A 15,468-nucleotide genomic window follows, 5' to 3' on the forward strand; every position below is an offset into this window, starting at 1 on the left:
TCCCACTCTTAGCCTAGCAAGGACTTCCTGGGGCTCGGGATTCAGGCCAGCCACAACTTCAGGGCCAGCCAGGAGCCCTGGCCAAAGAAGGCATGGCCTCTCCTCCCCCTAGGAGTCGTACATGCGTGGCTTTTCTTTTCTTTTCTTTTTTTTTTACTTTTCCAAAGCTGGAAACGGGGAGGCAGTCAGACAGACTCCCGCATGCGCCCGACCGGGATCCACCCGGCACGCCCACCAGGGGCGATGCTCTGCCCATCCAGGGCGTTGCTCTGTGGCGACCAGAGCCACTACAGCGCCTGGGGCAGAGGCCAAGGAGCCATCCCCAGCGCCCGGGCCATCTTTTTGCTCCAATGGAGCCCTGGCTGCGGGAGGAGAAGAGAGAGACAGAGAGGAAGGGGGGGGGGTGGAGAAGCAGATGGGCGCTTCTCCTGTGTGCCCTGGCCGGGAATCCAACCGGGACTCCTTCACGCCAGGCGGACGCTCTACCACTGAGCCAACCGGCCAGGGCCTGCATGGCTTTTCTTAAGGGAGGGCCTGTGAGGACCTAAGCTCTCACACTTGGAGCTGAATCTAACAACTGGCTGGTTTGCTCAGGGAAGCCAGTTCAATGAAACATGATCAGCTGCACTAGCTAAGAATGGTCTGTCCATCCATTGACCAGAAATTGCACCGGCTGCAGCTTTGTGGCCTCGGTTCCCACCCTGGAGGCTGGTACACCCTCTAGGGCCACTCTGCCACCAGCTATTGGGCCAGTCCGAAAGCACCTGACATAGAAAGTTATCTTTCTTCACATGCTCCCATTAAACTGCAGCTTTGTATTATAAAAGTGTATACTTGAAACCTATTTAATTTTATTAACCCACATTTATGTCACCCCAATAAATTCAATAATTTTTTTTTTTTTAAAAAGCTGCCACTTTGGTCCAATCCCATTTATTTGGTGACTTTCAGCTTTGAACTATGGCCATAGCAACCTTAAAAATCATAATAGGGATGGCAAATAGGTTTTACTTCAAGTTCCAATTCTAAGCAATTCGTACAGCTTTCTGGAGCACAAGAATGACATAAGGCCATGCTCAGCAGCAACTGTGATCCATTCATGATGTCTGCCTGGATACAGGATAAGGAGTAGTGACAGGTGTCATCCCTGCGTTGGAGTCACTTGGCTGCAAGGAGAATGAATATTGTGGATCTCAAGTGTGTCTTCCCTGACAAGCAGTTCAGCAATGCGATGCTTTAGAGATTTTCCGATAAGTCCCTATGGGGAGGCCACCAGGAGTGAAGAACCCACCTTCTTTACGACACCTGCTCTCCCAGAGGATTTGCTTCTAGGGTTCCCAGGGAATCTGGGCACAGGGGTAAGTCACACCCGGAGAAGCCACGGTTGTTTGACAAGCTGCACTAGCAAAACCCCTAACTATGGTAGCCAGTGAAATGCCACCATCTTCACCTGGGATGTCACAGGCTGCACAAAGCTACACGGCACCTGTTCTTGTCCCCATAGCAACCACAGCTGAGTCCAGGAAAAGGAACAGGAATGTGGTCTCATGGTCACAGCTGGACTAGCCTCACGTCACAACACCTGCTTTTACAAAGATGAACCCAGTGTAGTGTTAGATCTTGTTCTCAGGCCCCGAGCCCAAGGTGTGCCCTGGTAGCCCTTCCTGCCCACCTCTCCTTGGGGCTCTGGACCACTCTCTCCCCTGCCAAGGAAGTGGCCAATTCAGTCCCGAGTCCTGTCACCTTACCACCCCCAGCCCAGACAGCTCGGCCTATCCCAAGGCACCATCTCGCTTTGTAACTTGTACTTTTCACACTGAAGATTTAATGGAAGAGCTTTCTGTGTAAAAGGAGGCCCAATTTCCAGCTGCTGTGAAAAGGAGAAGATGCTGGCTTTTGAAAATCATTCTGAGGTGCCAAAGAATAACCTCCTGAACCCACTTCCCGGGCGGATGCCGTCCCCGCCCGCTGTCAACCTCCCCTAAGTGTCTCAATAGCTCCATCACACATCCCCTGGAGAGTGTGGCTCTTCTAGCACTATAAAAATAAAAAAGGAAGAGGCTTTTCCTGTGCCTCTCAACAGGGCTTTTGTGCCTGTAATTCCATCCATCTGAGCATTTCTCCAGCACTCATTACTGTCACACGTGGGAACTCTGAAAAGGGACTTCCAGCGATGGAAGAAAGGTGTTTAAGCCACAAGAGTTTCAGAATAAAGGACCAAGCTGTTCCGAAGATACTTAACTTTCTGTGAGGGCTGAAATGTGACTTGAGTAACTCAATTATCATTTCCCAAGAAGTCACAGGATTATAGCTTTTCTCTCAGAGGCCAAACTAAGTGAATGAGAGTCAGACTTGGACGCAGGTTCATCAGGGAAGTGTCTTTCCTACCAACCCACCACCCCATTTAATCATTTACATGAACCCCAGATGTAGTCCCCCCGCAGATTCCCACTGAGTGCACCCGGGTAATGGGAGGTCCTGGGGAGAACACTGATCAAAGGGGCAAAGTTCCCCTCTCCTCAGTAGACATGGGCTCCATCAGTGCAGCCCTGGGTGTAAGGAAAGCTGAATGGGACCTCCCCAGAGCCTGGGGCCATAGACTGAGGTGGCCCAACAAAGCTTCAGAGGGCTCCAAAGTCTTTGGTTATGTTGTAAAGTCCACAAGAGCATGCATTTATAACGGACTTTTAATGCAAAGATAATTCTTCCTGTTTCCTCAGAGTCCTAGTCTCCCTTCGGAGAGGCAGGAGATGCGCTGTCTGAAACCAGGCTTGACAAACCCATCCTGGGGTGGGGCTACACACGAATTCCTGGCTCCAGCTGCTGCAGGTGGCAGGCAGGTGCCCCTCCCCTCAGGTGCCATGCAGGACCCTGTCAGACTCAGGAGCCGGAGGCACATCCAAACCACTCCCCTCCTCCCCTGCCCCACCCACCAGCCATTCCTTGTCCCAAGGCTTGCTCTCCTTTGAGGCTGAGTCCCTCTCTCCTGTCTATTTGTTTTTGAATCATTGGGTACAGGGAGGTCAGCATGTGACCAACTGCCAGTTCCACCTAGCACACAGTAGGCACCACACTGACCACTCTTCATAAAAAGTGTTTTCTTGTCTAATTAGCAGTTTGCTTCTGCAGCTTCACATTCATGCTATATGCATCATATATGGATGATGTAGGGAAATAATTATTTCTGGTAAGAGAATGCTACCAATTAAGGCCTTTGCCCTTTCTTTACCCTTTTAAAAACTAGTGGGAATAGCCTGGCCTGTGGTGGTGCAGCTGACTTGGGAGGCTGAAGTCACTGGTTCTAAGCCCCACAATTCCAAGTCAAGGCACAATACAACAAGCAATTAATAACAATCAGAAGTGAGTGAAGCAGCTATGAGTTGATGCTTCTTGTTCCCTCCTCCCCATTTTTCTCTTTTCTCTGTAAAATCAATAAATAAAACCTTAAAAAAAAAAAACTAATGAGAATAGGCAAACATCTACGACACTGGCTCAAGGTACCACACATTTCTAATGACCCAAGACCTCATTATTTTCCATAGCTATATTTCTATGGCAATATCAAAATTATTACTTTTCATAATTATGTTACAATTGATTCTCATCCCATTAAAAACATCTGGTAAAAGTAAACCAACATATAGTTTTATAACCTAAAGTGTGACAAGGTGTTTGTTCATTCTGCCCTAGCCTCTGGCTAGCACATATGTTCTCCTCATGAGCAGCCGTCAGTCAGCGGCCAGCCCGCCTACCTGTCAGACAGATTCCCTTGGTGCTGTTGCACAGGTCCACCATCACCCGGATCTGCAAGGAGAGAGATTGTGAGTAATCGCAGCACAGTAGGCAATGGGTCCTGAACTTGCCCTTTATTCAGACAAGAAGAAAGCAATTATAGCCCTGGCCTGATAGTTCAGTTGCTTAGAGCATTGTCTCAATATGCCAAGGTTGCAGGTTCGATTCCTGGTCAGGGCATACACAAGAACCAACCAATAAATACATAAATAAATGGAACAACAAATCGATGCTTTCTTTCTCTCTCTCTTTATCTAAAATCAAATAAAAATTTTTTAAAGAAATTATAGTAATTATAAAAAGTAACTTCAAGAGATTATGCAGAAGTTTGAGGAAAAATAACTAAGATAGAAAAGAAACCTTTTAAAGATCTAAAGAACCTGACCAGGTGGTGGCGCAGTGGATAGAGTGTCAGACTGGGATGCAGAGGACCCAGGTTCAAGACCCCGAGGTTGCCAGCTTGAGCGCGGGCTCATCTGGTTTGAGCAAGGCTCACCAGCTTGGACCCAAGGTCTCTGGCTCGAGCAAGGGGTCACTCGGTTTGCTGTAGCCCCCGCCCCCCCGTCAAGGTACATATGAGAAATCAATCAATGAACAACTAAGGAACCACAACAAAGAATTGATGTTTCTCATCTCTCTCTCTTCCTGTCTGTCTGTCCTTATCTGTCCCTCTCTCTAACTCTCTCTGCCACACAAAAAAATAATAATAAATAAAATAAAAATAAAAAGATCTGAAGATACTTGATATCAGAAGTTCATCTATCTACAATGCAGATAGAATATCCTTGATTTCTATCAAATTCTGAGAAGACTTTCTATCACATTCTGAGAAGACAGGATGGTGAAGAGATTGCCAAATTCAATTCCCAAGGCTGTGCTGAGCCGGGCCCCCAGCGTCTACTGGTCTCTATCTGTGGGCCCGAATAAGGAGGGTCAAAAGGCTGAGAGGTTAAGGAGCAAGCACTTACTAGCTGGGTGAGCAGGGGAAAGGTACTTAACTCTTACCACTCTGGTTTTTTCTGAAAACATAAATCATATAAGCGCCTGTCTTGAGCTCTGACCCTGAACCCAGAAGGTGGTAATAATCCTCATGCCTTCCGGATGCTGCCTACTCACTGCTGGATGGCCACCTATGGAGGGGGTGTCACTGCAGTGTGGTATTAGCCTGATACCTGGTTCCCTCACACCCACCGTGCAGCCCCTTCCCCCACCATTCTCCACACTGCTAATGAGCTTCACAAAACCAAATCTGATGGGGTCAGTCCTGATTCAAACACTTCTATGATTCCTCCTCTAGCGCCGGAGCAAAAGTCCTCCTTCCCTGGCCTCACCTTACACTACTCTCCCTCCCTATATGTCCTCCAGTCGTACTCTGCCTCAGTGTGCTTATCTGTAAAACGGAGAGAGTGGTAGTGCTTACTTCTTAGGATTGTTGTGAAGAGTGAAAACAATGAGTATATGTGAATTTCTTAGAACAGTGCCTGGAATGTAGGAAGCATACACAAAAGTGTTTTCCATTTCATGGAGGCAGCGGAGTATGCGGGTAGAAGCGTGGATTCTGAAGTCAAACTGCCTGTGTTCACTTCGCAACTTTGCCATTCACAGTAGCATGACCTTGGACAAGTTACTTAACCTTTCTGTGCTTTAGTGTCCTTGTCTGTAAATAAAGCTCATAGGCCCTCCCTTATAGCATGGTCATGTGGATTAAATGAGCAAATACATGCAACACACTTAGAACAGGCCCAGCACATGATAAGCACACTCTATTTATGCTATTGTTTTGATAGTTCCTTAAATGTACTAAGAAGGACAGTTAATTTATCAATTTACCATCTAAGAATTTTCAATTTCTAGATACAGTAATTTATTTATTTTTTTTAGATACAGCAATTTTTAAACCTAAATAATGTGGCATTTCAAGACCGTGGGGAGAAAACTTATTAGTTAAGAAATAAAGTTGACACAGCTAAACAGATATCCTGGGAGAAAATAAAGAGCTGAATCCCTGCCTCGCTCCTTACACTAAGTAAGTTAATTAAATTAAATAATATTGACCAGCCTGACCAGGCGGTGGCGCAGTGGATAGAGCGTCGGACTGGGATGCAAAGGACCCAGGTTCGAGACCCTGAGCTCGACAGCTTGAGCGCAGGCTCAACTGGTTTGAGCAAAAGCTCACCAGCTTGAACCCAGGGTCGCTGGCTCCAGCAAGGGGTTACTCGGTCTGCTGAAGGCTCGCGGTCAAGGCACATACGAGAAAGCAATCAATGAACAACTAAGGTGTTGCAATGTGCAATGAAAAACTAATGATTGATGCTTCTCATCTCTCTCAGTTCCTGTCTGTCTGTCCCTGTCTATCCCTCTCTTTGACTCACTCTGTTTCTGTAATAAATAAATAAATTAATTAAAAAAATATTGACCAAAAATTTAACAGTTAAAAAAAAAAACCAATGAAAGTACTGGAGGAAAACTTGGAGAAAATATTTATAATGGCATTAGAATAGGAAAGACTTTTCTAAGAATGAGACAACCCCCCTACTGTATATATAGAGAAGCTGAATTGATATATTTGACTATCTAATAATTTAAAGTTTTTGCAAGAAGTAAAATACTACAGGCAACAACAAAGGAGAAACACAAATCTAGAAAAATAATTGCAAAAGACTTGTATAGAAAAAACTGTTATGAAACATTCCGTAAAGGGACAAGAAACCAAAGAAAAATGGACAATGGATCCAAACTGGAAGTTCAGAGAAAGAAAAAAGAATGCCTCATCTTCACTTAGAGTTAAAGAAATAAATCCAGAGGATGAAGTACTATTTTCACCTCTTAGATTTGCAAATAAAGACCGACAGAGCACATACCACAGGCAGGCAGCACTGGTGATTGAGCTGCGAAGGGGAACTCTGTCTCTTTGGAGGGGTTTGGGCAACAGCTACTAAAATGTAAATGGAGGCATCTTTTGATCCATTACACTCCAGGATTACTCTACAGATGCGCTCATACGTGTAAGAAGATGTAAGCATAAAGATGGTTATTGCGGAAATGTGGGCGAGAGCAGAAACTGAAAACAACCTAAATATTGAGCAGTGAGGTCTGGTTAAATAAAGTGTAGCATAGCCACACAAGGAAATACTGTGGGGGAAATAAAAACTTTAAATCCACAAGGCTGACACTGAAAGCTCTCCAAGAAATGTGAAAGATGCTCAGTACAGAGCAGCGTGTGCGGCGTACTCCACTGACGTGGGAAGGCAGTGTGCACACCACTGCCTCTGGGTGCTGCTTCCGCTCCTGCCACTTTCGGGGTCCGCTCTTTATCTTTGGCTTTCCAGACTATTTCTGGGGAAAAACATAAAAAAGCCCTTAAATGAGGAGGAATGGTGGGTTGGGTGGGAGGGAGCTGTACTGAGCATAATATATGCCCTTTGGTTTTATTCAACATTTTCACTTGCAATTAAACTTGTTTTTTAAAAGAACTTGTTTTGATTTGAGGGGAAATTGGTTTTGTCTTCTGTTTAGGTTTATTCTGCTCACTGGGAGGTCCACAGGAGGACTCGTATTGCATTTACTTTCTGTCAAGTCTGTCAGCAAGTATTTACTGACTGAGTTAGAAATGTATTGTGGGATATATCATACACATCACAAATACAGAAAGTGTGTGCAAACAATTTAAAGATGAATAATAAAAACAAACACATATGTACCACCCCTCCCCTAGCAATGCTTGGGAACATCCACGTGCCCCCCTGTAAAACACACCCTTCCCTCTGTACCCCAACCACTCTTTGAGCTCAAGGAGATTGGGTCCGGTTCCTTTTGCTCTAATACAGATAAGAATGCGGAGGCTTTTAGAGGTGGCGTCATTTATTCAAGGGTACACTGCTGGCTCACAGAAGAGCTGGGCTCACCTCCAGCTCTCCTGACTCCAGGTCCCCGGTGCTTTTTATTATGGCTTTGATGACTATCTTAACACAACCAGACAGAAGAAATTTCTATGCATTGTTTTCAGTCATTTCATAAATGTATGTAATCAGCTGCATGACTAACAAAATTTATTGTCTAAAAAATGTGTAATTGCCCATTGAGAGGACCATTAAAGACTTTACAATACTTCATTGGTTGCCTAGGGGATCACAGCAGAAGGAGGTGTTTGAAACAACAGAAACATCAATAGGAAAAATTAGTCTTTCTCTTTTATACTCATATTGGTCTGGGGAGGCCCAGATTCTGTTAAAAAAAAAAATGAGGAAGATTTCATTTCCTGACTTTTTGGATTAATTTATATGCTAAATGTCAATGTAGATATTTACCAAGAAGCTGTGTTACTCTTCACTTGGGACTATCACTTGGGAATATTCTTTTAACAAATGTGGGCTGCACAAGATTGTATCAAGGTGAAACAAAGGGTATGAAAAGGTGAGGCCACAAGAAAGTCAGAAACATTTGTTTTCCTGAGAGTAATGATTAAGAATTTGAATGAAAATAAGAAAATCCAAAATTGGAAGTCACAAAAATCTAGATTTTCAAATTAGGGAGTCACATTTGGCATAGAGGGCTTCCTAAATCTTGATTTAGGATTGGAAAATGATAAAAGCTAGAAGAGGCTTTAGAGCTCCTTGTCCTGGGGGATGTTGGCATGATCCATCTGTAGTGTGGCCCTGCCTGGAGGCCATTCCCCACCACTCTGCTCCTGTCACATTGGCCGTTATCATGCGAGGGTCTTTGCCACACGCCCACCTTCACTGAGGCCTCCGCTCAAATGTCAGCTCATCAGAAGGTTTTACCTGGCTCCCCAACTCAAAGTAGCCTCAGCAGCTACTCCCCATCACCTCAGCTGGCTTTCTGTCTTTGTGACACTTAGCACTATCTAATTCTGTCTTGTCTAAGCATATATGTATTTATTACCTGCCCCTGCTCCCCAAAGAATGGAAGCATTTTGGGAGCAGGAGAACTTATTCTCTCTTTTGTCTGTATCTCCTGTGCAGAGAACAGTGCCTGACTGCAGGCCTAGAACTTCAAGGGGGAGATAGGGTCTAAGTGAGAAAGCATATCAACTGTCTCCCAGGGAGAGCTTGCCTTGAGAGCCAGTGAAAACTAACTGCTGGTCTGGGTTTATGAGATGAGAATTCGATAGTGTTGGGAAGAGGGTGGATGAGGCACAGGAAAGGGCCACAGCACTGATGGGAAGCCCTCCAAACCGAGCTACACTAGCTTGGGGGACACATTCTATGGGAACAACATCTGTCACCCTTAGTGCAACACAAAGACAGTACCCCTGAGAGCTCAGTTTTAGTGTGCCCCTGCTCATACGTCTCCGAGGAGCCAGAATCATCTCCCCAGAAGGAACGCTGTGGTGTGTCAGGGCCATCTCCCCATCGAAAAGATTAACGCATCAATGAGCAAGGACACATCACACTGCACGGGGGCTTGTCAGCTCTGACAACATAGTGTCGTAATGGGAGAAAAGACAGCCACAAGGGGTCCTGCCAGCAGCCTGACCAAACCTTCCAGATTCTTCTCTGAACACGGAACTGGTATCACTGAATTAGGAGAACTCATGGGATTCATGGGCAAAGAAGGGGCCCCAGGGGAAACGTGGTGGACTTCTTGCTGACCTGGCATCATTTGGCATGAGCTGCCTTTAAATCCAATGAAAAAGACATAGGACATAATTTGGCTGTATCTATTAGAAAATGCTATGAATGAAAAAATCTCACTTGTAAGGAGAATATATAAGGATATCTGGCCAAGGATGCTCATGCAACATTCTGATGATAAAAGCATGCAAACGACCTAAATGTTCAAACAGGCCCTTGTTAAACAGCAGATAAAGAAATGATGTAGATGTATATGTACTGTTCTGGAAAGATGGCCTTCGCATATTTGCCAAGTGATAAAAGCAAGGTGCAGCTCAGGCCACGTAACACAAGACACCGTGTTGGTTGAAAAAGAATACCTAGATATGTCTGAATGATCAGAGAAAAGTTGGAAGATCATGAACTAAACCATTAACCGAGATGTGTTTCCTCCTGGAGACGGAGATTATGAGATAAAATGAAGCTTTTTGCTTCTTAGTTTATATAGTTTTAAAAGATATGTTGGAATAATGAGTGATTTTTGTTTTTCTGTGTTTTTAGTAATTCAGAGAGACAGTATGTTGCGAACCTAATGACCCAGCTTTCCCTGCAAGCCCAAATATCTCACCTTCACAATTACCCCCCGTCACCTGGAATATTGTAGACAGAGCTTTGCTGCTTCTAGGCAAATAAATATAGAAGAAATTAGAACAGTTGTCTAATTCAGTAATTTTAAAATCGTTCGTGCCTGGCCTGTGGTGGCACAGTGGTTAGAGTGTTGACCTGGAAGGCTGAGGTTGCCGGTTCAAAGCCCCAAGTTTGCCCGGTCAAGGCACATACGACAAGCAACCGATGAACAACTAAAGCGAGACAACTATGAGTTAATTCTTCTGGATTCACCCCTCCTCTCTGTAAAATTAAAAAAAAAAAAAAAAGGTAAAGCTTTAAAAAAAATTATTCACTATTAGTCATAAGAGTTGTATTTTTCCCACATAAATTGCCAACCCCCCAAATATAAAACAAATAAAAATAGAGTCACTCTGGGTGAGCTGGGGTGGGGCTTGGCCTTAGTTACCTATCTGTAAAATGACAGATGGATGTAGACTAGACAGATGATTTCAAACTCTGCTCCCATGGCGGGGTGTAGGGGGGGGCGGAGGAGGAGGTGGGGAGAAACACCCAGAGCCCTAGAGTCAGCGGAATAAGGAGGAGAGAGCTGAGGTCCAGAGAAAGCAAACGGAGTAGGTGGTCTGAGCTCCCCCGAGCTTCCAGAGCTGGGGTTCCTTTCCCCCACATCTACTCCTCTGTACTGCCTCAGGCATCCCCAAACTACGGCCCGCGGGCCACATGCAGCCCCCTCAGGCCATTTATCCGGCTCCCTGCCGCACTTCCAGAAGAGGCACCTCTTTCATTGGTGGTCAGTGAGAGGAGCACTGTATGTGGCGGCCCTCCAACAGTCTGAGGGACAGTGAACTGGCCCCCTGTGTAAAAAGTTTGGGGACCCCTGGTAGTTGTTGCAAAAGGAATTATCTAAATTCAACCTGAAATGCTCATTTTTGCTTTAGTTTTACTTTGAATGTGAACAGAATCTTAGATTTTTACTAGTTGAAAATGCGTCAGTGTTGAGAAATCTTTTTTGTGTGAAAGTGAAAGGTTAATCAAAGGTATTTTTCATCAGAATGAATAGAGCTAAATGCAGTGAGCTGCCGCTATTCATCTGAACACAAAACCTTATGGCAGGGGGCTGGCTGCCCCCTTGATCTCCCTTCCTCTCACATTTTACTCTCAGGACTGATTCACGAAAAAGTAAGGGAGCAAACCTGCCCGATGTCACCAGCTTGTTCTGCTGTGCACGTTGCGAAAAACAATGTGTCCTGCCCCAGCTTCTCTGAAGTTGCCCAAGTACAGAACACTGTTTAAATTCTAAGTCACCTTTCAGACCCGACCTGTTTTGTAACTTAAATTCCATTTTTTTAGACAATTGAATACTCTTTATCACTCTCCCTAATTATGCAAATTGCTATTATTATGTGCATGCAAATGATCCTTTAGAAACAGCTCTAATCAGTCTGCTATTGACTGAGTGAGATTCCTGGTCCTGCAGAGATGGGGCTATGAATGTGGTGGCCCAGCTGCCTGTACCTGAGGGTTAGAGGAGAGGTGTTGGAGGACCCTCACCAGGGTCTGAAGCTGGAGTCAGCTCATCCCTGGGGAGGCAGGAATTCACACTGCCGATATGGTGACGATCTGCAAACCCCAACAGGAGCTGGGGTTTGCCCTGTATGGTGGTGAATTGTGGGACCTGATCTCCTACCTACAGCCCCACAGGAAGATCAGCCAAAGGTCCCGGCATTTGTCAGCTCAAGTGAGCAAGCCCTGCCCATCCCACATCGATGGCTGGGGGCTGAATGCCCATGTTGGTTCATCCTGCTTGGGGTCCTCAGAGCCTAGCTGAGTCCTGCCCAGCCTTCCCCAGAGACTCTGCTTCCCAGTGACTGCCCCTCCTGAGCAGCAGCCCCGTGTGGCTGGGGGTTGGCACACATTTTTTTGGCGTTATTCTGGCTTCTAACCAGATTGACTTTTATCGGTAGGGACTGTTTCATCCTTTTTCCGTTTGGCCCTTTCACTGATCCATTTCTTTACCCCCCATTAGAACAAGCACACAATCTGTACACAATAAATACTTCCTTATTTATCCCTCACTCCACTGGGTGGGAAATGTGCTCCTCAATCAATGATGCTCCTTTCTGATTGGCAGTTACATTGTTTGTGGGAACTGAATGTCTAGCCTGGGGCTGGTTACCTGTTTCTCTTTGAGCCTGTTTGCTTAGGATAATTTTCCTTTGGTAGACATTCCACTAATCCCTGGATAATAGGAGCTTGGGGATGCTAGGGTTCTCTCCTATTAGGGCGCCTGAGACCTGGCTGTCCTCCTGCCGCACATCAACATGACTACAAACCAGAAACCATGGACGTGTCGCTGGGCTGCGGGGCAATAGCATAAACCTTCCACATTCTCTTGAGAAAGGCACCTGCATGATTTCTCCACCCGGGATTGGTTAGGGCTGGCTCAGCCAGGCAGAGACTGGGTAAAGGAGACTCAAGCATCACTGGAAGCGCAATGCCATGCAGAAAACATGGTATTCACCAGCTCCTCTTGCTTTGCTAAGTGGATGGCGAAGGGGTGGGGCCAAACTGCCGAGGGTTGAGGTCAAACTCTTTATACCCAAAGCATTTATCTGGCTGAGCTGTATGATAGAGCCTGACTGCAGACTCCCAGGGCTCTCCTCCCCCTGCCTCAGGCATTGGCTGGGCTCCATAGTAAAGCACTGCATAAAAATATTAATGAGTGTTAGTCTGGAGTCCACCCACAAGCCTTGGCCAGTTCTCTTGCACGCAAAGGCTGGAAAGTCACAGCTTCAGAGACTGCTGGTCTGGGCTCAGGACTCCTCGACAATCCCAGTGGCAGGGGGCAGTTCCAGCAAACACCCTCACCCAAGGTCTCCAGCAAAGTTAGTTACAGCTGCGATCAGGGCCTCGGGGAGCAGCCCAGCCTGACATTTATCAACACTAAAGACACCCAAGCCTGACCAGGTGGTGGCGCAGTGGATAGAGTGTTGGCCTGGAATGCAGAGGACCCAGGTTCTAAACTCTAATGTCGCAGGCTTGAGCACAGGCTCACCCGGCTTGAGCGAGGGGTCACTGGCTTGAGTGTGGGGTCATAGACATGACCTCATGGTTGCTGGCTTGAGCCCAAAGGTCACTGGCTTGAGTAAGGGGTGCTTTGCTCTGCTGTAGCCCCCCTCTCACCCCCCACTCAAGGCACATATGAGAAAGCAGTCAATGAACAACTAAGGTGTCACAATGAAGAATTGATGCTTCTCATCTCTCTCCCTTCCTGTCTGTCTGTCCTTATCTATGCCTCTCTCTGTCCCTCCCCAAAAAAGATGCTGAAATATACAGGACAGAAGTCTCTGGAGGAGCATGTCCTCTGCCAGGTGCGCTCTGGGCTTTCTTTCTTTTTTTTTTTTAAATCAAATTCTTTTTTTAAGAAACAGAGAGAGAGAAGGGGGAGAGGAGCTGGAAGCATCAACTCCCATATGTGCCTTGACCAGGCAAGCCCAGGGTTTCGAACAGGCGACCTCAGCATTTCCAGGTCGACGTTTTATCCACTGCGCCACCACAGGTCAGGCCGCTCTGGGCTTTCTTTAGGCTCTAACTCCAGGTCAAACAAGGGTGGCTAGTGTTGCTTGTTGACTGCACAGGACCTTGAACAAGCTCTCAGCCCCTTGACAACATAGGACCCATGACAATACCCCAGGGAGCGACTGTGAGGAGTAAGGGAAAGAATCCTTATAAAAACAACTGTGTATGTTGGTACAGGTATTATATAAACATGTGTTTCATGATTTGAAATTGTAAATCAGCTGATTCTGCTTTTTGAAAAATCAATTTATACTAGTTTATAGAGATATTTAACCAAAGTCTACTTACCAGCTCAACTACCAACCGAATTAAAATGTATCACAGACTAGGATTTATATAGATAACCAGACACTAAATACAAGCCACCGTTGGCCATATAACCCCGTTCCCTAAACCTCTCCCTTCCCCCACTGGGAGTTTCTCGGGTGCTAACAAGCGCAGGTGCTTGGCCTTGTCCTGTCTGCAGTTCAAGCAGCTGCCTCTTGGCTGCATCTCGAGAATGGCCAGTCCTTTTGTGTTTCCTCCTGATGCCTGTTTACTTGAGAGTCACTGGCACCAACTGGCGGACCCAGCTTAAGAACCAAAACCATTGGGCCACTCCCAGAGGAGGCTCAGATGCAGTCTCCCACTATTGCTTGTGCTAGGATCTTTCTTCCTCCAAGACAGACACAAATACAGAGACAACATGGGTCACATCTATCTACTCATACTGCGTCTCATCTCGAGATGGTTCTCCTCCCGTCATAAAAAAGTAGCAGCTAATTACCAAGTTTCTATTCTCACATCCTTGTCTGCACTTCATTTTTAAGAAGTTGTTTTGTCATGAACGCTTATTTTCAAGTCCAGCAATTTTACAACTTATTCTGGCTAATTGTTTCTTAAAGGGGAAAGGCTTTTTAATCTCCGTATCTTTTTTTTTAATTTATTTTTTATTTTTATTTTTTTAATTTATTTATTTTTTCTGAAGCTGGAAACGGGAAGAGACAGTCAGACAGACTCCCGCATGTGCCCGACCGGGATCCACCCGGCACGCCCACCAGGGGCAATGCTCTGCCCACCAGGGGGCGATGCTCTGACCCTCCGGGGCGTCGCTCTGCCGCGACCAGAGCCAATCCAGCGCCTGGGGCAGAGGCCAAGGAGCCATCCCCAGCGCCCGGGCCATCTTTGCTCCAATGGAGCCTTGGCTGCGGGAGGGGAAGAGAGAGACAGAGAGGAAGGAGGGGGTGGGGGTGGAGAAGCAAATGGGCGCTTCTCCTTTGTGCCCTGGCTGGGAATCGAACATGGGTCCCCCGCACGCCAGGCCGACGCTCTACCGCTGAGCCAACCGGCCAGGGCCTAATCTCCGTATCTTTTAAACACTTACTAATGCAATGGAATAGTTCTCAAATGAAACTATGTGCAGCTATGAGAAAATATCGGTGACTCATAGATATTGAGATCTTGAAGTAGGAAAGAATATTCTAAGCAAGAAAGCAAAAGAACCCACAGAGGAAAGGCTTAATAGATTTGATGACATGAAAATAAAACCTTTCATGTGTAAAAATGAAAAGACCTAGGAACAAAAAAAGTAAAAGGCAGCTAACACCCAAGGCTGAAGAACATGGACTTTGGAGTCAGACTCGTTCCATCTGCTCTGAGTTTCAGTTCCTTCACTCACTGGCTCTGTGACCTCAGACAGGATGCTTAATCTCTAACTCTCAGTGACCTGTCTGCAAACAGGGAATAATAATAATGACAATAATGGTGACTACCTTATAAGCAAGGACAGTTCTGACATACATAGCTAGAGCTCTCAGCATGGCATCTGGCAAGTTGTAAGTTCTCAAAAAATGTTATAAACATTATTAAGGGGAAAATATGGCTACACGTGTATACGGCCAGTAGCCGCAGCCTCTGT

The 15,468-nt window shown here is 46.0% G+C and overlaps 1 protein-coding gene across 1 annotated transcript in view; it reads right to left on the reverse strand.

Moving 5' to 3' along the window:
• Positions 1-15,468, reverse strand: part of GLDN (gliomedin) — a 72,678-nt gene that overhangs the window by 32,497 nt on the left and 24,713 nt on the right. Inside the window, exon 2 of the mRNA XM_066342857.1 lies at positions 3,753-3,804. Coding sequence (XP_066198954.1) covers positions 3,753-3,804 — 52 coding nt within the window. The remainder of the gene's footprint in view (positions 1-3,752; positions 3,805-15,468) is intronic.

This window comes from Saccopteryx leptura, chromosome 6 (assembly GCF_036850995.1).
Source record: "Saccopteryx leptura isolate mSacLep1 chromosome 6, mSacLep1_pri_phased_curated, whole genome shotgun sequence".
Classification (NCBI taxonomy): domain Eukaryota; kingdom Metazoa; phylum Chordata; class Mammalia; order Chiroptera; family Emballonuridae; genus Saccopteryx; species Saccopteryx leptura.